Here is a 25,411-nt window from a genome sequence, read left to right as displayed (position 1 = left end):
TCGGAACCTAGCTAGTTGGAGTTTGATTACTCTATGAATAATAAATAAGCGTTTCATGCTAAGTCCACTCTTGGAATTAATAAGAAGTTAATTAATTAAGTCTATAGCAGACATTAATGAATTAATGGACATTTTTATCTTAAGCGCGGGAAATGAAAGTTCAAACGGAAACCCGGATTACTTATTATTTCGGATTTGGATGGGGAGAGTTCAATATTACTTCTGTAGTGGCTGCTCGTAATATTCCAATTAAAGCTTATATTAAATTGTGGGTTCAATTTAATTAGTAAAGAGTAAATTGGATGAGCCCATATCCAAAACCTTCCATAGATCCCTGTCTGGGCCTAAAAGAAACTTAATATAAATAGGAGAATAAAGGAGACAAAAATATAACACAAATCATTATTATATTTCTCCAAATTTTCGTCCCCCCCTATAGGAGTTGGGCAATTTTTTCTTCTCCTCTGTGGAGTAGAATTTCTGTCTTCTTTATTTAAGTCCTAGTATTCCGGTGAGATTAGCCCACACTGATATTGGAGTACAGTTCGGGAACCAGAGAGAAGATTCATGGTCCAGTATTCAAAGCGGCACGTGGAGAAGTAGCTAGTCATCATCAATTCTTTTGAGAATTAATTAGGTATTATTTCTGCTTCGTTGCAAAGCATGCTTTAGGTTTCAATATTCTTAAAGCATGATTAATTCAAGTTATGAGCATGATATATGTGAGAATTACGCAAATAGCTTTTGTCTAAATAATCTGCTAAATAGATCTGATTATTATGTGATTTATTTGTGCGAATAATAATTATTAAATTATGATAATCTGATGCACGCTTCCGCTGCCAGTCAGTATTAACAACAAACTTTGTAAAAAAATAGTAGGAGGACTAACAAATTTAGTAAATTCACAAATAATAACCTAACCCCAATGGATTATGTTTGAGCATCTTCAATAAGGAAGGGTAAACAAAAGAGATATACTATCATCTATTTACCTTTTCAAAAAGTGAAATGTATATCCTTCCAACAAGTAATACATTCCAAAAAAAAACTAAATAAATAATACATTTCAAAGGAAAAAAGTATATAGAGAGGTAAATGATTTTTTAAAAATAAAATAATACTAGTACAAAATGCATTAAAAAACATAAAGTGGGTTTAGGGTTTAGGGTTTAGGGTCCAAGGAAAGAGGTAAATGGATAGGTAAACTAATATAACTACCAAATTTATTTATTTTTCATAAAAAATATTCTCTAAGGGGAGAGGTATTTGAGAAGGTGTTATACTTTTTTCCCATTTTGAGGAGATATCCCATTTTGAAGAGGTAAAATCTTATAACTACCATATTTGTCTTCTTTTCATGAAAAATTATTCTATAAGGGGAAATGTATTTGAGAAGGTATTATACACTTTATGTTTTTTTAATGCATTTTGTACTATTATTTTATTTTATTTTTAAATAATTTATCTTTCTATATATATATTTTTTTTCTTTAGAATATGTACTTTTTTAGAAGGGTATATTTTAATTTTTGAGCATCTCCAAGGAGAGAAGGTAAATTGAAAAGGTATATCATGTATTTACCTTCTTAAAAAGTGAAACATATCCTTCTAAAAAATTACATATTCCAAAGGGAAAAGGTATATGGAAAGGTAAATTATTTTATAAGAATAAAATAATAAAACAAAATACATTAAAAAATATAAAGTGTAATACTTTCTCAGAAAAGAAGGCAAACATGGTAGTTATAAAATTTTACCTCTCCATTAATGGGGAGGTAAAGATACCCCTTCAAAATGAGAAAAGATATAATACCTTCTCAAATACCTCTCTCCTTGGTATTTTCATTATAAGAAAATTATGAAATATGTAATGATTTTTCGTAAATACATGATATACCTTTTCTATATACCTTCTCTCTTTGGAATTATAAGATTTTACCTCTCCATTGATAAAGAGGTAAAGACACCTCTTCAAAATGAGAAAAGGTATAATACAATCTCAAATACTTCCTCCCTTGGAGAATGATTTTTCATGAAAAAAAGGTAAATACGGTAGTTATATAACTTTACCCTCTCCTTGGAGACGCTCTTAGTAAGATATGCTATGTCGTTTGGTAGCACCAATTATATATACAAAATATAAGCCTATTTAATGTTAAAAACAAATATTACTAAATGAAAGCACCAATTTATCATTTATTTTCATTTTTGTCCGTCTCTAAAAATTTGTCGCATTTCACTTTTATCATTTTTGGTAGGCCCATATATTCCACTAACTCATTCTCAATCATATTTTATTATAAAACTAATATTATAAAAGTAAGACTTAAATGCCGCTACTTTTTAAACTTACTTTCTATTACATTTTTCAAAATCTATGTTGAGTCATATGGTGACAAATTATAAAGTAAGGAGGAAGTAGCATTTAAAAACAAATCTTTTATAGTAATTGAAAGTAAATATTTAAAAACAAATATAAGCCGATTACCAAATTTTTTTTATTAACCATTACGTATTTCATAATTTTCTTATAAAAAAGCAAATTATGTCTTTGCCTGGATGTTACAATTGTATTAATTTTTAAATAAAAAAATATTACTCTATTAAACACTTATTATAGTTCTTTTAATTAAATAGAAGTAATTTCGTATAAATAAAATTCCTTCGCTTATCTAAAAGTTATAGTATTCTTTATTACTCCATCCGTCCTATCTAAAACACGTATTATAGTTATTTTCTACATTATTCTCTCTTACTTTACCATTTCTCTACTTAAACTATTTATTATCAATTTTATAAAAACGAGTGCAAAAAAGTCAGAGTGACTTCTAATGTGGGACCGAGGGAGTAATAAAAATGGTATTTTATTTTCTTATTTTTAAAATTTTATTTCAATATTATATCTTCTGAAATTCGAAACTTCTCAATATTTGATTAATTCTCTATAATTCTCTATCGCCCCCCCCCCCCGGTGACACCCTAATTCTCTTTCACTATATTAAACACACAAGATTTGTTGTTTCCTAATAGTTCATAATAATGGATATTTTGAAGTTTTAAAGTTGATAGATTCTCTATCCCCCCCCCCCCCCCCCAATTGACACCCTAATTCTCTTTCACTATATTAAACACACAAGATTTGTTGTTTCCTAATAGTTCATAATAATGGATATTTTAAAGTTTTAAAATTGATAGAAGAATCAATACCACTTGCCATACATGTTACAAAGGTGAACTTCATCTCGCTTCTTTTGCCCTCTTTGGCTTACAGTTGGGATAGTTCTCAACTTTGATTGTGGTGTTGCTTTTTGCCTCTTTATTGCTTTATTTGTTGGTGGGAGGTGTGTTGATCGTGGTTTTATCGTTCGTTTCTTTTGTATTTTTGTTTTTCGGCTAGATGTTTGTTCTTGTTTGGTGATCTTGTTGTTCAATTGGGTTGAAACTTGTTTTACTCACCGCTGTTTATGGTTTGAGCTTTTTATTCAATAAAAAAAAAAATAGTCATGGATATAGCTAATTATTTACCACTCTGATTTTAATACTAGTACCAAACGTATGTATTAAGAATGCAAAATCGATTATCAATTAAGTTACAATGTCATTTAAATATATGTATTAGTTTTAAATGTTTAGTGTTTTACATTAATTTTACAAATATCGTATACCACACCTATATGAATATAGTTGAACCCGTTTGGAGTATTATTATAATCAACATTTCCTTAATTTCAGACCATAAAAATAAGTTAAGGTTAAAGAGCGGAGATACCTTGATTAAGTACGAATGCCGTTCAATTTGCCCCAAAAAAAAAAGGATTGAAGTAAAGAAATTTCAAATTTTTTAATTATAGTGCATGTGAATTACAGTATTGTTTGATCAATCGATAGTGCATATATGTGGATTTAAGAATTGTGTCGAATGCGGATCTCATTTTATATATTAGTTTTATATTAGAATGTGGGTGTAATGAATTAGTGAAAAATGAAGTCTATATACTAAAAATAGAAAGAGTAAATACGAATAATTATTTTGTTGATGAATCAAAATGACAATGTAGACATTATTTCGTGTACGGATGGAGTATATTTTTTGTCATTATTAAATTATCCAAGTCATGCCTGGTAATTTATTTAACTTTATGATTAATAGTCCTAATTTATAATTCCAATATCGACTTCTAGATTATCGATATATAGGTTTCTTTCAGGAAAACCTGCGTTTCTAGATAGGAGATGTAAGTTGAACGGTATATTACTGACATAAATTGAAAAAATGTTTAGCACTATTTCAGATATAGATTCTCGTAGAAATTAAATATAGCACATTAAAGTGTAATGCTACTTAAATTATAATGTATTCACAACTAGTAGTATAATTTATATTTTCCTAAGTATTTCTTAATTTTACAATTCTTTCATATTTAATCTATATGTAGGTGGTTAGTTGCTAACTATTTCATGGCTAACACTAAAGTAAGTCAATAGGCTTGGTGTATACATGTCAATAAGAAGATATTTGTATGTCAACTAAAATATATATCAACAAATTTTATTTGACTTAACAAATAACAAAATAACATTATGTTGACATATAAATATATATAGGATTGTGATTATATGATAATCCATATTTATGGTGATAACCTAATAATCTATCATTCTATGGACGAAATATACTCATTTTATAGAACATAATATCATTTTATGGATTAAAAGTACCATTTTATGCATGCTGGAAAAATATTATTTTATAGTGTATAAATATTATTTTTAATAAAAATAATATTTTTAATCCATAAAATGATAGGTTATTAGATTATATAATGCACCCCTTACCTACCTATATAACTACAATTTCTAAGTTTTCACGAATGTTCAATTCTGTTTTTAAATAAAGAGACACGAGGTTCACATGTGATTTTTTTCATTTATACACAAAATCCGACGATATATATCACGAATTCGCTACACATAATTTCACAAATATTAATACCCACGTTTCCAAAAATCCCTAGCCACATTCAATTGTGGAGAAAGATTTCCATAGGCGCACGCTTTCATCAGAGCATCTCCAAATAAAATAGGTCAGTCAGAGGCCAGCCACTCTCTCTTCCTGCCACGTCAGCAGCACTAAAAATCCACCTGTCACATCAGATTTAGGTCAGTCATAGGCCAGTCGCAATAAAAATAATTCAAAAAATACTACATTTACGGAATTAAAATTACGATTAAATTACGGAATTAAATTTACGAGACATATACGAGAAAATTCATTAATTGCATTAAAAAAGGTACATAGATAAAAAAAAATTACTCCCTCCGTCCGCGATTAGGAGTCCCGGTCACTTTTGCGCACCTATTTTATAAAAATGATAAAAAATAGTTAAAATAGAGAAATGGTAAAGTAAAAAAGAGAATAATGTTGAGAAGACTCTTGTCAACATTATTCTCTTTCTTAATTTACTATTTCTCCACTTTAACTATTTTTTATTATTTTTATAAAATGGGTGTGCAAAAATGACTGGGACTCCTAATCGTGGACGGAGGGAGTACATAATAAAGAAAAAAAACTATCGCCGTGCAGTCCTCCGTGCCCACAACTCTTCAATTATATCCTTTTGGAGTTGAATATGAGCATCCACTTGGCGCATGTCAGCAAATTCCTTGAGGCGGCCGGCTTCATCGAGAGTTACCCCACGTCGTACGCTAGGGGTGGCCGTTCCGTGGCTTGGACCGACTTCATCGTCATTGGCCCAACTAGTCAGTTGTACGCCTTCGTCTTCGACGATCATGTTGTGCAGGATAATGCAGGCGTACATTATTTGGGAAACGCATGTGACATCCCACAAACGCGTTGGACCCTTAATTGCCGCCCATCGAGACTGGAGCACACCAAATGCGCGCTCCACGTCCTTGCGCGCCGACTCCTGTCGTTTCGCAAAGTAGGGCTTCCTTTCATCACTTGCGTGCCTGATCGTCTTCACAAAGACAGGCCACCTAGGGTATATCCCATCCGCCAAGTAGTAGCCCATATCATGCCGGTTGCCGTTGGCCACAAACGAGACGGTTGGACCGATGCCCTGGCACTTCTCGTTGAAGAGGGGAGACGAGATCAGGACGTTGAGGTCGTTGTTCGACCCGGCTACCCCAAAATACGCATGCCAGATCCACAGCCGGTAATCAGCTACGGCCTCGAGGATCATCGTGGGATTCTTTGACTTGTAGCCGGTCGTGTAGGCCCCCTTCCAGGCAGTCGGACAGTTCTTCCACTCCCAATGCATACAGTCTATGCTGTCTAACATCCCGGGGAACCCATGCTTCTCCCCGTGCATCTGCATCAAATTCTGACAATCTTCGGGAGTAGGGCTTCGAAGGTACTGCTCACCGAAAATGTTCATCACGCCCTCACAGAAATACTTCAGACATTCCAGGGCTGTCGACTCACCGATGTGGAGGTACTCATCCCACATGTCCGCCGCGCCTCCATAGGCCAGCTGCCTGATTGCCGCCGTGCACTTTTGAATAGGGGTGTGGTCAGGTCTGCCAACCGCATCGTGCCTGAAGCGGAAACACAGATATCGACGCTCTAAAGCGCCAACGATACGCATAAACAACTCCCTGCGCATTCTAAAACGCCGCCGGAACATGTTTGCGGGAAACCACGGGTCTCTGAAAAGTAGTCGTCGTACAGCCGCTGATGTGCAGCTACGTGATCCCGATCAATCACTGCTCGGCGGTGGATAACCCGTGGAGGGCGAGGTATCGCCTGCTGTTCCACCCTACGCATGTACCGCTCCATCTCGCGGTTCATGTAGGCATTCATAGCCTCGTTCATCCTCCGTTCGTACTCCTCAGCATCCCCACCACTACCACCACTGCTACCACCCGCGTTACTCATCGCTCGATGATGCTCTTGTACAGAAAGTTAGAGAGAGAGAAAACTCGTTAAAACAAGCGGTGCAAATGAAAATGAAACTAAAGCGTTTATATAGGTTTTAAAAAAAAATTAAAATTAAAAATCGTCGCTGGCCGATCGGGCCGCCACAATGGCGGCCAGCGCATCGGCCAGCCACACGCAATCGGCTAGCCTTGGCCGGTTTTTTCGCCGAAATGCAGCTAGCCTGCTCCAATGGTTCGGCTAGCCACGTGAATCGGCTAGCCGATCGCTAGCCTACCATTGGAGATGCTCTTATACAAAAATATTTGCTTATTCATCGTTACAAATATGCTATGTTTATGCACTAAGCTCAAACTATTAAATGTAGAAGAAGATATATCTCCTAAGTAAGGTTGGACGTTATTATTGCGAGTTATTATATTCATTAATGTTGTTAAATAAAGTAATTTTCAGTAGTAAAGGGAAAATGAAAGAATAACTAAATAAATTAAAAAACCATAAAACACAGTTGAAAGAAGCATTCTCCGCGTTGTCTCTGCAAACTGATGATAGCGACGTCGTCTCTCTCTCTCTCTTTCTCTTTCTCTCCAAACTTTTCAAAAAGTTCCACCTCCTCCCTCTTCTCTACCTCATTTCCAAATTCCAATCATCCCTTTCTCTTCTAGAATTGCCTTCCAATCCACGCCTCCTTCACCAACCTCTCCGCCGATTCGAAATCCTCTCGATTTCCATCTCCGATTGGAAGAATCAAAAAATGGAATCATCGCCGGATTCAACCCCCAAACCGCGTTTCTCATCCTACTTCAATCGATCGGTGACGTTCAATTCTCCACCGGCGGCGGTGGAGGAAGAAGTCGCCACAAAGCCCCTCTACAACCTCTACACGTCCCCCGCGCTGCAGCGGAGCGCCTCGATCTACACCTCCCCGTTCGGCTCCATGGTCTCCGCCGGGAATTCACTCAAGGGCAAAGTCAGGAAATTATGCTCAATTTTCGAATCCCCCAAACAGCTCCCTACTCCTCCTCCCCCTTCCCCTTCTTCAAAACCCTCAAAATTGCTCGAATTCGCCCCCAAATCAATCCAATCGCCCGTCGCCGACGCTCCATTCCGCCTCCCTGGCACCGAGGACCGCGTCGTGATCTACCACACCAGCCTCCGAGGAATTCGGAAGACATTCCAGGACTGCCACAGCACGCGCATGATTTTCCGAGGGTTTCGCGTGAGCGTCGACGAGCGAGACATATCGATGGACGTGGCGTACAGGAAGGAGCTGCAGAGGGTTTTGGGGGAGAGCCACGTCAGCCTGCCGCAGGTCTTCATAAAGGGGAAGTACATCGGCGGCGCCGACGTGATCCGGCAGCTGCTGGAGGCCGGCGAGCTCGTCCGCCTCCTCAAGGGGCTGCCGCTGGGCCCCGCCATGCCCTGCGCCAACTGCAACGACATGAGGTTCGCCCCCTGCGCCAATTGCAACGGGAGCCGCAGGGTGTTTGATGAGGACGACGAGCAGCGGAAGAGGTGCACCGAGTGCAATGAGAATGGCTTGGTGCGTTGCCCCCTCTGCTGCTCCTGAGGTTTGGGTTTGCTAATTCACATTATTAGGTGAAATGTGTGTGTGTGTGATGAATCATAACTCATTGGTTATGTTATGCTGAGGGAATCAGCTGTGTATATAATCTACATGTAAATTTAGGTGGATATCGGTTATTCGCCTCGTCGATGCTGTTGTTGTGGTGGTGCGGCCGTGGCTATGGGGTTCGTAGCCATGGCCCGATATGCTGCTTGAAAATTCTTTGCAGCTAACTGCGATAATGTATAACTATATTGATCAATAATGTTGATGATGATGGCTTGAAGGAGGACCTCTGGTTTTTCTCAAGAATCCTCTGATGAATACTACACTCTCTTGCAAGAATTCTTTTTTCTTGTTTATTTTGATTAAATTTGAAGACTGCTCATTGATTAAGCAGATAGTTCGTGTTCTGTTAACATTTGCATATGCTCGTGTTGATTGTTACACTTTCTTGGCTTAAATTATAGTGGGATGGATATATGCTTGCAAATATCACGTGGTTTTAAGATATTTTAAATGTGTTTGGATCAAAATATAATATTTACTTGAACATCTAACGTGCTCACCAGTTTAAGATTTGCAGCTTCATTTTTTGCAGTTTTATTATTACTAAATCTCTTTAATAAGTTATTCAGTAAGTCAGTACAGTTGGAATCTGTGTCAGTTCAACTGAAGAAGGAAAGAATTTAAGATACTCCTAGTTGTTGAAAAAGAAAACATTTTTTATTTCAAAGGAATCGAAGTAAGTCATTTCTCAAAGTAAAGTATGCATTCTGAACAAGGTACTATGATACTGCAGACTAAGAGGATTTCATTTGGGCAGCACCATTATATCTTATTGTAGTAGAATTTATTCATATTATGAACTCAATTAACAAGTAAACTCAGTTCTTCATTATAGTCTTGGTTGAGTTCGGCACTGAGTTTTTAAGAAATAGTACTACTACTACAAGAAAAGTGAATGAAAAAAGATGTAAATGTAAGTCTTAAGAAATACTACTACTATAAGATAAGTGAATGAAAAAAGATGTAAATGTAAGTCCCAATTGTATAGTAGCACTATATTAGTTTTATAATAAAACGTGAATGGGTTGAATTAGTGAAACGTATGATCTCTCCTTAATATTTATAGTTAATGTGAATCAGATGGACAAAAAATGGCAAATGGGGACTCTAATCACGGACGAAGGTAATATCACAAAAATTATACCACTGGAAATCATAAATTACATTATTCATATCCAATTAAATCATTTTCCTAATATTGTAAATTTGATTGAAACTCTACTCATTTACTGATGAAGACTGATCTTCCATATTAACTCTCTCTGTGGTACATTTGCAACAAAATGAACACTGATGCATATAAAAGTAGAGCAAATTATTTTCTTCCTAATTTAATTAGAGTTTAGCAAGAGAAGTAAACGATCCAGTGCTACAAGTCGATGCCTGTCATTGCACCGCTCTTTTTTATAATTCTACAACACGATGACGTACACAGTTGCTGAGATTAATTCTCTATTAACAGATTAAGCAAAAGGGACCAAATATATATAGATGACTAACTTACTAAGAAGCTACATTGTGCAGCTATTGTATGAGAGGCATGCATTCAAGCTCAATCTCCAACATTCCCCTCTCGACATTCTGCAACCTAACAGCGATTTGCTGTTTGACCTTACCGTCTTCTAAGATGATGGCACCATCTCTTGCAACGGTGATCTCCTCTTTGCTTGCTTTCGGATTCTCCTCTTTGCTTGCTTTCTGATTCTCCTCTTTGCATGCTTTCCGATTCTCCTCTTTGCTAGCTTTCTGATTCTCCTCTTTGCATGCTTTCCGATTCTCCTCTTTGCTAGCTTTCTGATTCTCCTCTTTGCTTGCTTTCCGATTCTCCTCTTTGCTTGCTTTCTGATTCTCCTCTTTGCATGCATTCCGATTCTCCTCTTTGCTTGCTTTCTGATTCTCCTCTTTGCATGCTTTCCGATTCTCCTCTTTGCTAGCTTTCTGATTCTCCTCTTTGCATGCTTTCCGATTCTCCTCTTTGCTAGCTTTCCGATTCTCCTCTTTGCTTGCTTTCCGATTCTCCTCTTTGCTAGCTTTCTGATTCTCCTCTTTGCATGCTTTCCGATTCTCCTCTTTGCTAGCTTTCCGATTCTCCTCTTTGCATGCTTTCCGATTCTCCTCTTTGCTTGCTTTCTGATTCTCCTCTTTGCTTGCTTTCTGATTCTCCTCTTTGCATGCTTTCCGATTCTCCTCTTTGCTAGCTTTCTGATTCTCCTCTTTGCATGCTTTCCGATTCTCCTCTTTGCCAGCTTTCTGATTCTCCTCTTTGCCTGCTTTCCGATTCTCCTCTTTGCTTGCTTTCTGATTTCCCAACTGCATTGGTTCACTAATTGACGAAGACTCCGTCGCTGTTGCAGCAGAGACAAGTGGTTGAATATCAATCTCAGCGCTTCCCATGAAGTCGTCTGTTGAGAAGGTGTCCTTGTCGTATACTAGCTGCAAATAAATCATTCAATATAACAAGAACTAAAAATGATTACTGTGAATCAATATCATCTGTTTGTTTCTGATTTTACCAATTTAAGGGGAGGAATATCCTCTGGTATTGACAACATTAGTTTTTCATTCCAAACCGGGTTGAGGTTATTCTTTATCACTCGTGTCTTCATAGACTGCAGCATGAGGAGAAGCCTTGTGCTCGTTACAAGAAGCACAATCAATCCAAGTGCAGAGAGATCATGAAAAGAGTAGTGAAGAATGGTTTACTTGATTTCCGAGATTGAGGACGACATATGGGTCACTAGAGACCATATCCCGGACAGCTAGGTCAGTGCCTCTCACAACCTTGACGTTAATCAATCCTACAAATTCAACCATACCTGCCTATAGGAAGTGAGAGAAGAGGGTAAAGATTATCCATCTCGCTGTACAAAAACTTTGATATGAATAAACTAGAACTCTATGGACATTAATTTCTTATAACCATAAGGCATATATGGTGCTTATCTATCAACAATTTATTACCATTGTGTTGCTTTTCTTTGTTGCCTTGTGTTCTCGTTTCCAGCTATATCGAAATGCGTTCCCCAGACCATGAATGCGTGTAGTGGATTGTTTTTTGTAGTGTTTCTTCTCAGATCCCGAGTGAGAAGTACAACTAGAAGAATGGCCATGGGATGCTGAAGTTGACGATGGAAAAGGCAAACATGTTGGTAATTCTTTGTTAACAAACTGTTGAAGCTCATATTTTCTCCTGTGTATAAAAAAAATAGGTTCCGAAAATAGATAAAAACACACTTTGGATCAGAAAAAAAAAACCTCAAACAAGATGCTTTACTACCTTATGAAATCAGCACGTTCCTCTACAGAAGCATCTGGTTTTGGTTTTCTGTAATCTTCAGGGATGTTGGTTTCATATTTGAAATTTACGGCATTGTTTCCTCCCATCTCGATTAAGGCATCAACTTCCTCATCTGTCCACTCATCAAGCTTCACAGACAAAACCTACAAAGTAGACATGAAAGATCATTGGATGCATATGTGGATTCGTGGATTCTCAACTAGAGAAATCCAACTATACTTATAGCCAGTGGCATTATAGATGAGCTCCAGACCTTTGTTATATGCACTCCGAGACTTCTATGCACACCAGAGCACTTTATACATATGAATGCTCCAATGGTCAAGGATCTGTTCATAACAGATGGAAATATAAGTCGCAATATTTTTTATATATGAAGTTGGGTAGACCTATCTACACCGTCTCCAAATGACCTTAACATAATGGGATTTTTCAACTAAGTGTGATTGGAAAAATCCACTAAAGAGATAATTCTGAGCCTTACACCCATTTTGGATCTGCAGCTCCACAATCGGCACAAAAACCATTGCCAGCTTCAGTTAATATACTCTGCAGCCTATTTCGGGCACCTGTTGGCACAAAAATGAGTGAAACAAGTTGCAGGCAGCCGTAAAGTTTACAGCTTTCTTGCACGTAAAATATCAGTTTGAATCGACAAAATCCTGTCAAATGTAAAGGATATCACAGTATTGGAAACACCACAAGAATACGGAATCAAAGCTTCAACCAAGATTAGTCTCCTTAAGTGAACGCAAATGACTTTTCTATTTCAAGCTGTTTATTTCTCCCTTTGCTATAAAACACTATCAACTGGATTGAGGACCCTTGGAATTTTACAAGCATATTATTTGGTCCAAAGTGGCAGCAAACTTAATTTCTTAGCTAAATGTCACATCTTTAAGGTAGTAGGCAACTCGGAATGCCCTTGCAATCCAGGTTGTATATACACAGTCATCTTAGTCTTATCAATGCTGGAACATTACTATTTCCTGTGTTTAACCCGACTGCACATTGGGAACACATGTTAAATTTATATACGTGCGCCGGCAGTATAAACTACTGTATTTCAGACTACATGCAACTTGAGTTGATCATTTCAGGACGATAAAAGCACAAGTATCAGCAGAAGCAGAGTTACAGGATCTAAAAACGCCTATTATCACTCACAGAGAGAAGATGCCTGTGATTTCTTCGGGCTATCCTCCCAGGTTTCCAATTTTAGAAGGTCGTGAAGACAAGAAGCTGCATCTGCGAAGGTATAATGATCGTCAGGATACTCATATTGGCAAATGGCAACATACACCATTTGCATAAGCATCAAAGGGAAGGAATGAGCTGATTTACATTAACCAGCATCTAAACATGTGGTATCCAAAATGATATCCAGAAACACCAAAATGAGGGCATAAAAACATCTTATGATTAACACTGATCATACAAATAAATAGCCCATGGAATTATACAATTTCTGAATGCACTCATTCATAAGTTGAAATTCGGATGTATCATCAAACAATACTGTAATTAAGGTGCTTGATCCACAGAAAGAACAAAATTCATAAATTAAATAACCCTAACCTGAAACGTCTCCGGTTTCAGATTCCCCATTCTCTTGTTGAACAGACATTTGGGAATTTCAAACACAAATCACGACACGACGCTAAGATCCCAAGGAAAACCCCATTTTGCCGATTTTCTTCTGCATTGGCCCGGAAGGGAAGCAACAAACAATTCCCCCAAAAAAATCAATATTTTGACCAATTTCAAGGAAAATACCAAAATAATTAAAAAAATTCATACAGTGCTGTGGGGTAGGGTGTTAATTGATAAAGTAAACCATTGGAAAACTTAGACAAACGTTCACCACAAGAGGAAGTTGCATGGAAAGAAACATAGGTCAATTAGCTAGAAGCCGAATGATTTGTGCGGATGATCAATAGATGTCAGGATTTCTTATTTAATTTTCGGAAAGAGGAATAATCAGAGGATTGATGATAGAATTTGGATGTTCCTGAATTGTGAAAGCGCAGAATGTTAAGGGAGGTGGTGGGTGGATAATGCCTCATCACTTACTAAGAATAGAATTGCAGAAGAAGGTGAATGAGGGAAGATATATCATTATCAACACAGCCATTTTGGGGTTTTGATGGAATGCTCCAAATTCATAAATTAAGTTGTATGTTGATAATGCACTTCTTATTAGTAAGTATTACTTTTTTCAAATATCCACATTATACTAATTATGTTGGAAATTTATAATTTTGTTTCAAGAAAATTAAATTAAATAAATAATGATTATTTTAGATTCATTATATATAATTAAATACTCCATAACGACTAACCGATGTCATTAGATATTAAATAATTAATGAGTACTTATTTGATGGATTATGTCACCACTTGTGAATTTGTAGATAATTGTACTTATATTTATATTAAAAAAAAAAACACAACAAATAGAGCCTTTATAACATTAACGACGTCGTTTAATATTAACATACGGTTAAAATCACCTATATTTCATAACTTGCCACGTAGGATTACTTTACATCGGGTTGGGTAGGGGAAATTTGCTTGCCCAAAGTACATGGTGATACCAAAATTAGCCTAAAGATTGATTTTTTTCTATACATTTTTATTGTAAATGACGCAAAGAATGTGAATTTTTAGATAATTCTGTCGATACAATTAATGGCGGCTAGCAGAATTACAAGCTTCTTTTATCTCACTATTGCATGTTTACATTATCCTCACTCTTAAGAATCAGAAAAATAAATAATGTCGAATTCATACCCAACTTTGAAACGCAAACCCCGCTTAAATTACAGTCTGAAAATGAGATACAATATGAATCTCACAATTTCTTAACCAAATTTAACAATCTAACAAGTCAAATAGTGTAAGTTATTTTCATGTCATGTCCCAAAACATAATAAATGGGCATATTAATTTGAATGTGACTGGTTACTGAAACCATATAATATCGCCTAGATCTGATTATAATTAGTACACCAAAGTAATGTATCTCATTATCTCAGCAATTAAAATGTTAATGAACAAAACATATAATTCATCATTTGTGGAAATCAACTTTGCATATCAAGAAAATCGCAATCAGCCGGGAAGCAATACAAACCAACACAACATTTTTATTCTCAATGTTTGAAATGCCAACTCAAAATTCATACCACGGCGAAAGACATTAGACGAGAAAAGTAGAAGCATTACTACTTGCATTTTACCAAGTATGCGTCCCATCCTTGAAGCCGGTATTCCCTAGCTGCTTCCGCGGGGTTTGCAGCCTTTATAATTCCACGTCCCACAATGATCACATCGCTGCCTCTTTCCGAAATGGCCTGAACACACACATTCGTAATACCATTTACCATGGTGAGCACGAGGTAATGAATCGATTGCCAACAAAAAGTTTTGAAAAAATTATCATCCACAAGCATTCATATTAATCTTAGCTACCAAATGAGGCTTACACCATAAACTAAATGATACTTACAGAGTGTGGAGTGTTGTATTGTTGACCCAAGGCATCGCCACCTTTCACCAATTGAACTCCAGGGGTTGCATGGATGAGAGCTGGATTTCCTGGCCCACCAGTCCATGCTGCTGGATTGACGGATATGAAGCCAATAACAAAATCCGGATGATCTTCAGCAATTTTAACAGCCGCAGCTGTGTAATCACCCTTTGCTAGGTTACCAGCGGAACTCATTTCAGCCAACAGTAACAGGCCTCTGCCTTTAGGTAAACCCTATATCACATCGTAAAATCCATAATAAATATGAGTAACGTAATAACATCATTCTGATAAACAAAAAAGTTGAGCATGTTCACACCTTTAATTTTAAGCCATCCACGATAGCTGGCCCAGAAATTATATGAGCATTTACTATATCTGCCCAGTCCAGTATACGGAAGACACCACTGTACAAACCAAATAAGACTATTAACAAAACCACAAGATGAACTTTATTAAAAGAGAAATCAGTAGAGCTTCTTACCTTTCGTACTGCATGGTGACTGTGTTACCAATGTCAGCAAACTTGCGATCTTCAAAGATCAAGAAGTTATGTTTGTCTGCGAGCTTCAGAAGATAAAGAAGAATTAGTTCTCAAAATTTATTTAACAAGCACATGTAGCCACTCAAACCCTTTTAATCTCCATTAGAGATAGAGTAATGTACAAGAGGTTTCCAGATATTTATGGTATGTTTTCTATCTTCTTCTACCTTTTAAATATTTTTCTTATTTGGGTGGCAGGTGTGGGAGATTGTAACTATAAATTAGATAGCCCGTGGTTCACAGGTAAAGCATGGATGACAGGCACCCCGAGAAAAATAGAATCAGTCAATTTTTAAAATGTTTGCACTGATAGCTACAGTTATACGCTAAATGTGAAAATAGCACTTGGAGAGTAGGGATATACCAAGCGAAGTTTAGATCCAAAATCAGGTGTGAAATCAGGTAATATATCAACATGGGTTTTTAACATGCAGATCTCAGGTCCAACCTGCAAAAGTACCCAACATGCAGATCTCAGGTACAATAACCATATTTATTAAATAACTCACTGAATCATTCTTACGTTCCTTTACCTTGTCTGCAATATCAAGCAACTCAGCAGCAGTAGCAACATCAGCAGCCAAGCACAAGTTAGATTCTTTCGTCTTCATAATCTCAAACAACTTCCTCCCTGTAGGATTCTTTGCCAACTTTGCCCTCTCTTCAAATGGAGCTCTGAGTGTCAACTTTGTGTCAGCTACAACTGGTGTAGGAACCGACACTTGACGATTTTCCTCCAGGAACTTAATGACCATATTTTCTGTCTCCTCTGACACTCTCCCTTTCTCCTTCAATATCCTCACCATTTCAGTCAGCTTCACCATTGAATGAAGGGTGATTCCATTTTGTGCCAAATTTTCCCTGCCCCCTTGCTCTCTAGGTATAAGATAGACAAAGAAGAATTTATAAGAAAACCACTGAAGCAAGAAGCTCAAGCATACAAAATAGAACACTCACATCCTCTGTAACCAAAAAAGTATAGATGAATCAAGTAACATGAGAAGCAAATAACATCAAACTGAAACAAGTTCATAATCAGCAAATAAATACCAAGAATTTCACAGACAACTTAAAATCATGAGAAACAACAATAAAATATGTATACTTTCAAACTGAAATCCAGCCTCGACCACACAACAATTCGACATACAAAACACATGATCCAACAGTCCAAGCAAAGAATGCACAATTAAAGCCAAAATAAAGCAAATTAAACAAATCAGAATACTGACCTATCAATCATGACGACGGCGTCAGTGACTTTAAGGCCGACGGCACGGAGCGGCGCGGCGGTCTCAAGGACGGAGGCGCCGCTAGTGACGAGATCCTCAACAATGAGGCAGAGTTGATTTTCCTGGAAAGCCCCCTCGATGGCCTTGGCGGTGCCGTAGGCCTTGACCTCCTTGCGGCGCATGAGCATGGGGACATTGGAGGAGACGGAGATGCAGGTGGCGATGGGGAGAGCGGTGTAGGGGACGCCGCAGATGACGTCGTAGTGGGCGGAGGAAGGGACGGTGGCGGCGATTGTGCGGGAGATTTGGGTGAGGAGGGAAGGGTAGGAGACGATGAGGCGGAGGTCGATGTAGATTGGGGAGGAGATGCCGGACTTGAGCTTGAAATTGCCGAATTTGACGGCGGCGATATCGTGGAGCTGGAGGATTAGCGACTCCATTGATTGCGGCTGAGGAGGAGACGACATTGTAGTCCACTGAGGGTTTTAGTGCTGACTCAAGTGACGGCGACACTTTGTTTTCCTCTCACTAGATAATACTAATAGATTAGGGTATAAATATATTTCTTCTTTAGCACTACTAGCATCCTCTTCTATTAATTATCATATTGTAATAAAAATATGTATATTGAAAAAGTTTGATCAAATATAAATCCTATTTTTATATATAAATATTAATTTTATAATAAAATATTAAACCTATAAATAAAAATAGCATTTCACGATTGATTTCTCTTTTTTAGTTATTCCATTGTAAATGATTTATTTTTATTTTAACTAAAATAAAACATCAAATTTTACTTATTTTATTCTAACTCGTATTTTATTCTTTTTTTATTTTATTTTTTATATTATTTTATTCTTTTTACTTGAGTTAATAAGGTATATTGACGTCTAATATCACGAAACTTTTCAAAAAAATTGTTTTTGCCACAAATTTTGAACTTAGCATATAATATCACGAACTTAAAATGAGATGTATAATTATATAATCAAATCAATATCATTTTTCAGTGGTAACCATATCTAGGGGTGGAACTTGGGTATCCATGGGTACCAGACTCAAAAAAACTGGGTACCCTAACTAATGCACACCCAATATCCTACTCGATATGTTTTTCGGGTACCCAATCACCCGCCACGTGTATCCAAACCCGATAATTGGTTACCCAAATACCCGACTTTTTACACATATTAATATTTTTTTAAAAAAAAATTAAGAATGAAAAATGTAGTATTAAATTTTTTAAAAGAGTAAAGGTCAATTTTGGTCCTAAACATATGACCAAAATACGAATTTGGTCCAAAGCATTCAATTTTTGAAAAATAGGTCCATAACAAATGAAAATGTCGACGAAGCAGTCCTTTTTTTAACGGTTATAAAAAAACTAACGGTCAACGCTAATTGCACAGTGGCATGACCGTTAGTTTTTTTACGAAATCGTCAAAAAAGGACCACTCCGACAAGTATTTCATTGTTATGAATCTCTTTTTTCAAAAAGTGAATGTTTTGGACTAAATTTGTATTTTGGTCATATGTTTAAGACCAAAATTGACCTTTACTCTTTTTAAAACAAGAATTCTCTTTATTCACTGTGAATATTTTATTTTTCTTTTATTTTGTATGCTAATTATGTCTTTTTATGAACTTAAAAAATGTCAATTGTATTGCCGAGGAAGGCCAATGACCAACCGAAAAGAAAAGACAAAGAGGATTCGTAGACGGCAACGTAATAGATACAGAGACTTGAAGAAATAAATAAATGGAATGAGAATAGAGACTCTTTAATAGAGAGTCGGATGATTGACTTATTTATAAATGTTAGAGAAAAATAACCTAATTAATTATAATTGAATAATAATTTATCCAACACCCAACAATCCTAAATGGCTAAACCTAATTAAAAATTACCTTAAACAGTAAATTTGGTATTCGGGTAAAACCCGATTGGGTTACCCAATACCTGACTTATCTTAAATTTCACTACCCGATCTCATACTCAATCCCATTTTATTGGATAACAAGTGTCCAATATTCGACGGGTATCAGGTTGGGAATGGGTAAACCCAATATCCTTATTCTCACCCCTAACCATATCACATGTGATGTACTAATAAATAAAATATAGTTAGATTTTGTTGTCAATGGAAAAAATCTAATAAATATTTAAATCCGTGATATTATATGTCAAGTTTAAAGTCGGTAAAAAAATAATTTTTTAAAATTTTTTGTAATATTAGATGTGAATATCTCGTTATAAATATCATTTTTAAAATATATGTAAAAAAAAAGTAATTAAGTCATGATGGAAGGAGTAAATAATGAACATATAAAAACTAAATAAAAAATTAACGACAAATAACGTGGAACGGATGCAGCACTTATTCCTCATTAGGTCGATTTTACCAATGAATGAGGGCATTAATACCCATAGTTACTTTTCATATTTTATTCGATTTTGACAATGTTTTAGGGCATAATATTATTCCTCTTTTATTTATGCGTTTTTTCCATTGACTGAGGGCGTAAATGTGATTAAGAAATAAAGCCACCTGACGTAATCGAATTTAATTGGCCACACCAGAGGCGGGCATGGGCCACCTGCGCCCTAAAGCAATTTAGGCTCAACGGTTAATAAGGATTAAAGGTCAATCCATGTGCATTACGTGGGACATAATGTTGATTGCTTTATTTTACTTTTTCTTTACTATTTTTACCACTATTAGCAGTACTTGTTTTATCAATATTCGTTTCAATAGAGTCGTTGTAATTTCCCAACTCCATTTCTATAATTCAGCTCTTTCTTGATAAAATTTAGTCGTTTTTTGAAAATTCACATTTTTATATGGGATCATTTTTATGTAATTATGCAAAAGGGTATTACGTCAAATAACACAAAATATATTTAATTTATATACTTAGAGGAAATATTTAATAAGACAAAATGATAGTATATGAAAAAAATTTAAAAGATGTAGATATGGAATCGTGATTTTTTGCTGGAATATGAGTAATAGTTATAGAAAATATTTAAGAAGATAGTATATGAAAAAATTTAGGATATCCAAAAAGTTTAGTTGTCGAGATTTGGTGCATGTTTCACGGTCTCCAGCGGGCACAACACAAGCCTTGGGTATCCAAAATTTGGTGGTGGAGACTGGATAGTGATAGTCTCAATGGTGTATCAATGATAAGAGGGACGTCTGTAATATCTGTTAATTGTCGTTCTATTATTCAACGAGTACAAGGTTTGTTATCTGATTTTGATTCAGTGGTGGTTCAACATGTGCATAGAGGATGTAATTTTGTGGCAGACTTTCTATCACATTTGCCTACACATTGCAAAGGGGAGTCTATGTCTTAGAGGAGCCCCCGGTTGGACTTAACCCTTGGCTGCTTCATGATAGGGATGTTTCATGATAGATTAGGTGTTTTTTACCTTCGTTAGACTTTATTGTGACCGAGTATATCCTCGCTTTCTCTACCAAAAAAACTTAGGATATATGATTAAGATTACAGTGTGAATTTCACAATTTCATTTCTTTATTCATGATTTATATATACAATAAGATATTAGTATAAAATAAATATCACCAACTCATATCCTAAGGGGTATTCGGTTTGCAAGATTATATCTCAAGATTAAATTAATAATGTGTTTGGTTCATGAGATTTAGTCCATCAATTCAATCAGATGAATAATCATAAGATAATTAGTCATAGCTAATTAGTTATAGATAATTAGCCCCCAATTCAATTTCACAACACAATCCTAAATTATATCTTGGTATTGTTTTATTAAAAAACTGAACACCACCTAATAGATAAGTAGGGTCTGCTAAAGAATAAAATTATGAAACTCTCACTCCAATAAAAGAAAATCATGGTTCTATATCCAGATCTTTTTAAATCTTTTTCTATTAGTCTATAATTTCGCCGCGTTTTGTGTTATTTGAGTTAGTTAGAATGTGTTACACACTGATTCGGAATTTTTTTTTTAAAAAGTGTTCGGGTGTGATTTTTGAAACACGCCTAGTCTTGTTTTACACTCACAATTCTCTAAAATCTTGTTTGATTTTTTTTCCATTTCCTCACCATTTTTTACATTTATTTTATAATTTCTTCAACTTCTTTCAAAATTATGACCCCGCGAAAATGAGAATTTCATTAAATAACAGTGCCAACAATCACTCCTAAGTGTAGATTTCGAATTTTTGATAGTTTAAAATTTTTATATATATTAAAAAAATAGTATGAAATTTGAACTTAATAAAATAAATGATGAATTAAAAAAAAAGTGATGGGAGTGTAGGTTTTATTTGATTCAGCATCATTGCCACCTCTGTCATCCTATGTTCACTTTTGTTGTTGTATTCGCAATAGTGTACTGAAAATAATGGAGTATGTTTTTGGACCAAGTTTGAGTTTCAATGTATGGCCATAATTTTTTAGAGGCCATTCTACTAGAAATAGTTCTATCCTTGATACTTACTGTATTTATTTAGACGGAAGGTTGGAGAAAACAAGCAAGAAACAAATTCGTAATGAGATTTCTTTTTTCAAATAACACTAAACGCGCAAATTAACTCAAAATAATATAATGGGAAATTAACAACGCTAATCTCCATCATGAAACACATATCATTAGCAGGCTCAGGCTCGCCTCAAGAAATTTATAGTGAGCTCTTGCTTGGTTCAAGTTCGGCTCAAAAATTATTTGTTTATCTCGAGCCCGAGCATGAGTTTGCATATTTCTGGTAACTACTATTCGAGCTCACTGTAAAACTGTCAAACAACATGTTCGCAAACATATTTACCAACATGCTCGTTTAAATCCGAGCCAGAATTGGGAGGCTCAAGCTCAGCTCAACAACCTTATCGGGCTTGAATTCCTCCCGTTACTAAATGAACGAAAGAGATTTTCATCAAGTTGAGCTCCACATAGCTTGCAAGGTGTTGGGTTCGCGAAAGGCTCAGCTCTATCCACCATGACTAACAAAATTGGTGCCAATACACAGTGATGAAATTATGAATTACTACTAATATTAGTTTCTAGAAACAAACTCTTTCACCATGGCTTCACCAAAACAACAATACTACTACAAATTCATTGATGCATAGACAAGCAAAGAGAGTTTGCCTCCTAAACTTCAGACATAAACATGGCCTTTACACTACTGCTCCTTCCAGATCCTACCGGTGACTCTGAGTTTCAGCTCCTTTCTGTCGCCACCAGAGAAGAAGAGCGCCATGTTTCGTTGAACGATAAGACCATCAAAACTGTCGCGAACCTTACGGTGGCTCTCCCTGATGCTCCGGGGAACTCCCTGCCACACCACCTTCCTTCCGTTACCTCCAACCTCGAGGCTGTAGCTGTAGTTTTTAGCCTCGTTGTCATCACCCATGAACCGCAGAAATGCAATGTACGCTGGTGCCATTCCCAGCTGAAACGCTTCGAAATGCAGACAGAAATACTGCCCGAAACAACTGAAAACCTGCACGCCATGAGAGAGAGCAATTGAGTGTGAACTGCAATAATTCGTTATGGTCGAAAATTTATAACCAATCCCGAGTTTGGGTTTATTAATTCATAGTTATGATTTATTAATCGCAGTTATGATTTAAAGCATGTGGGGTAAAAAGGTTATTACCGTAAGCATCCACGTGGCGTTCTCGACCTCGTGAGGATTGGATTTGACATAGCGATGGTTGAAAGTGCTCCCGTTGTGCATGTCTACTTTGTGGTCGTCTTTGAGGTGGCTGACAAGAAACGGAATATCACCAACTGCAGAGCAGTCTGAGCCAGCGTAAGGGCAATTGTAAGGTCGAAAAGCACATTGAGATTCATGCTTAAGCTTGCTGTAGTATGGATGGATGCCGATACACCCAAAACCTTGATATTTACAGGGAAGCTCAAGAGACGCAGCTACCTTCTCCAAAGCAAGACATCTGATGTTTCCGAGTTCATGTCTGCACGTTGGACAGCGGTTGTGCATCCTAGGTTTGCACGCAGAACACAATGTGTGACCGTTGGAACACTGCACAACAAATACAAGAGTGATCAATTAACAAAACATGACAAACCAAATGAAAAACAAAAACACAGCACACTTGTTAATAATTAAAATTGCAACCAGGTACAGGAATATCCTGCATTTGTAAGTACCATAATGCAGTTTTAGTACTACAAAAGCTCAAAGCAATGATGAAGTTTGTTGAGACAAAAAAAAAATCATCATCTTCCCCTAACTAACATGTAAAAGGAAAATGACAGCATCATATTATCTTTGTCCTACTAAAACTGTAGCTCCCCTAATTAGTAATGATACCTGTCCAATTATTATTTCAGCAGTTCCAATCAAGGACACAGATGAGAGTATGTGAATAAATTAACTATTGATGCCACAATTTAAGTGTATATTTCTCCAATTATATAGCCATACCTGACTAATGGGAGGGTACATGGCGTTCAAGCAAACTGGACAGTCGAGGAGCTCACGAACACCGCTTGTAACAGCTGGATTAGGCTTTAGGGCGCTTTGAGCATTCTCATTCACATTCTCACGAATGTCTAACACATCTTCTTTTGGGGGTGGATCAATGACCTCGGGTTTATTTCGAGGGTCATCGAAATAGGAAGGTCCACTTGCCATAGGCAGCACACACGATTATAACCTACAAGCACAGCCAGATTATGTCAAAATCTACATCACATTACATTACATCTAGAGCTGTCATAAGTAAATGTGAAAATCCTAACAACACAAGGCAAGAAGCCCAATATTCGTGGTGTAAAAACCCAACCGCAGTCTCTATGCGGACCGTACAACACAAAATCATTGCAAATATATCTCAATTTCATGAGGAAACTGGCAGAGACTTGAGTAAAAACAGTCTCTCTATCTATTTCCAACCATTACTCAAGCACAGAGACATTGAAATCTAAGACAAGAACATAGACTATAGCAAATATAACACAGCTTCTTAGAATCAACTGCTAAACCCTTAACACAATCTCTTTGTTCTTAGTGCTAACAATTCCAGCTAAAATAGCCAATGAGTAAATCCCAAATAGTTAAGTACTAGTATATCATAAATTGTACTGTAAGAATTTCAAAATCTTGCTCCCACTTCACAAAGTAATGGAATTCAAAAATGACACCAGCAAAACCTTAGCTGTCAATGATGAATAATAATAATCATTATTAGCCCCAATACATAGTGATAGGGACTTAGACTTTTACCGTGAGCTGACAATCTCCATATTATCATTTAACTTATTTTATAATTTATTTGTTAGGATTTGATTTAGTTTCTATAGTTGTTAGGATTTGAGCTGTTTTACATATACTTGTTAAGATTTGTTTTGCTTTCCTAGATACTACTATCTTTTTATATCTCCACATATTATAAATTTGTGGGGGAATATTTGATTAGACTCAAGAATGAAGAATTAAAATAATTTTATCATTCTCACGGTTATCTCGATCTCTCCTCCTTTTCTTCAAACCTCACGTTTTTTTTTTTATCTCACATAGCTTCTAATAAAAGGATTTGAATGACTTGATTTTGAAGATCAGCATAAGTTACATTGAAATCCTCCATCTCAATTGTAAATGAAAAGAAAAGAGCAGTCAATAAATAAACAAATCAAGTCTGCATATTAACCTAGAGAGATGAAATTGAAAACCAGAGTTGAAACAGCAAGAACAATTAGCATAACCACTCACACACAAAATAAAGAAAATAAGCATATCTAAAGAGATTAAGGGGCAAACAATAAGAAGATGATACAAATAAAAAGAGAGATTACCTTACCTTGACTGTAAAAATAAACTGTTTTGAAATTAAAAATCTGTAGTGCTCGTTCTGGGACACCAAGATTATGAGAAATGTGAATTATGTTGAGAGCAAGAAGAAGAGGAAGAGGATTTTGGAGTTTTGTGGTGGGCTGGCAAATGGCATGTAAGGATGGAAGTTGGAACAAATGGGAAACGGACAAATGTATATTATATCGATAGCATTCATTCAGCAGCAATAAACACAAGGAAATTTCGATTCAAATTAAAGCAGCGTTTTCTAGGGGGCATTTAGCACATCTACACTAGAGACAAAATGCCGAATTCAAAGCAAGACTCCATTTTTTTACCTCTATTTTCAAAATCATGACTATTTAATCATCACTCACCTATAATAATAGTCAACGGAGTGTAAATTTTTGGGTAATTGATCATTATTATCACAAATTTTGGATTATTCTCATGAACT

At 36.1% G+C, this 25,411-nt stretch overlaps 4 protein-coding genes across 6 annotated transcripts; 1 reads left to right on the top strand and 3 right to left on the bottom strand.

The window, feature by feature from the left end:
- Window positions 1-7,424: 7,424 nt before the first annotated feature.
- Window positions 7,425-8,813, top strand: LOC125217949 (uncharacterized protein At5g39865-like). Its single transcript, XM_048119530.2, has one exon. It carries the CDS (start codon window positions 7,656-7,658, stop codon window positions 8,469-8,471), a length of 816 nt encoding a protein of 271 aa, XP_047975487.1. The 5' UTR covers window positions 7,425-7,655; the 3' UTR covers window positions 8,472-8,813.
- A 1,024-nt stretch (window positions 8,814-9,837) lies between these two features.
- Window positions 9,838-13,902, bottom strand: LOC125222464 (putative ADP-ribosylation factor GTPase-activating protein AGD11). 2 transcript variants are annotated; one of them, XM_048125097.2, is made up of 10 exons: window positions 13,636-13,902; window positions 13,414-13,534; window positions 13,003-13,083; window positions 12,320-12,404; window positions 12,089-12,164; window positions 11,815-11,978; window positions 11,499-11,727; window positions 11,241-11,357; window positions 11,051-11,146; window positions 9,838-10,970 (listed from the first exon to the last, which is right to left on the bottom strand). In XM_048125097.2, exons 2-10 carry the CDS (start codon window positions 13,460-13,462, stop codon window positions 10,062-10,064), a joined length of 1,806 nt encoding a protein of 601 aa, XP_047981054.1. In that variant the 5' UTR covers window positions 13,463-13,534; window positions 13,636-13,902; the 3' UTR covers window positions 9,838-10,061. The 2 variants fall into 2 exon arrangements, with proteins under 2 accessions (XP_047981054.1, XP_047981055.1); XM_048125098.2 differs by having other exon boundaries at window positions 13,700-13,902.
- A 1,009-nt stretch (window positions 13,903-14,911) lies between these two features.
- LOC125223283 (uridine 5'-monophosphate synthase) lies at window positions 14,912-17,676 on the bottom strand. Its single transcript, XM_048126361.2, has 7 exons — window positions 17,144-17,676; window positions 16,445-16,787; window positions 16,276-16,359; window positions 15,852-15,934; window positions 15,687-15,774; window positions 15,347-15,601; window positions 14,912-15,191 (listed from the first exon to the last, which is right to left on the bottom strand). The coding sequence occupies exons 1-7, from the start codon at window positions 17,608-17,610 to the stop codon at window positions 15,063-15,065; spliced, it is 1,449 nt and encodes a 482-aa protein (XP_047982318.1). The 5' UTR covers window positions 17,611-17,676; the 3' UTR covers window positions 14,912-15,062.
- A 4,468-nt stretch (window positions 17,677-22,144) lies between these two features.
- LOC125218684 (E3 ubiquitin-protein ligase DIS1-like) lies at window positions 22,145-25,167 on the bottom strand. Of its 2 annotated transcripts, none has more exons than XM_048120411.2 (4): window positions 24,957-25,167; window positions 23,587-23,818; window positions 22,795-23,181; window positions 22,145-22,638 (listed from the first exon to the last, which is right to left on the bottom strand). In XM_048120411.2, exons 2-4 carry the CDS (start codon window positions 23,794-23,796, stop codon window positions 22,318-22,320), a joined length of 918 nt encoding a protein of 305 aa, XP_047976368.1. In that variant the 5' UTR covers window positions 23,797-23,818; window positions 24,957-25,167; the 3' UTR covers window positions 22,145-22,317. The 2 variants fall into 2 exon arrangements, with proteins under 2 accessions (XP_047976368.1, XP_047976367.1); XM_048120410.2 differs by having other exon boundaries at window positions 24,962-25,165.
- Between the last annotated feature and the right edge of the window lie 244 nt (window positions 25,168-25,411).

This window comes from Salvia hispanica, chromosome 1 (genome assembly GCF_029641045.1).
Source record: "Salvia hispanica isolate PSC_SH4W2 chromosome 1, Shi_PSC_v1, whole genome shotgun sequence".
Classification (NCBI taxonomy): Eukaryota; Viridiplantae; Streptophyta; class Magnoliopsida; order Lamiales; family Lamiaceae; genus Salvia; species Salvia hispanica.
Note: the sequence above shows the minus strand (reverse complement) of the source record. Positions and strands in the feature narration are given on the sequence as shown.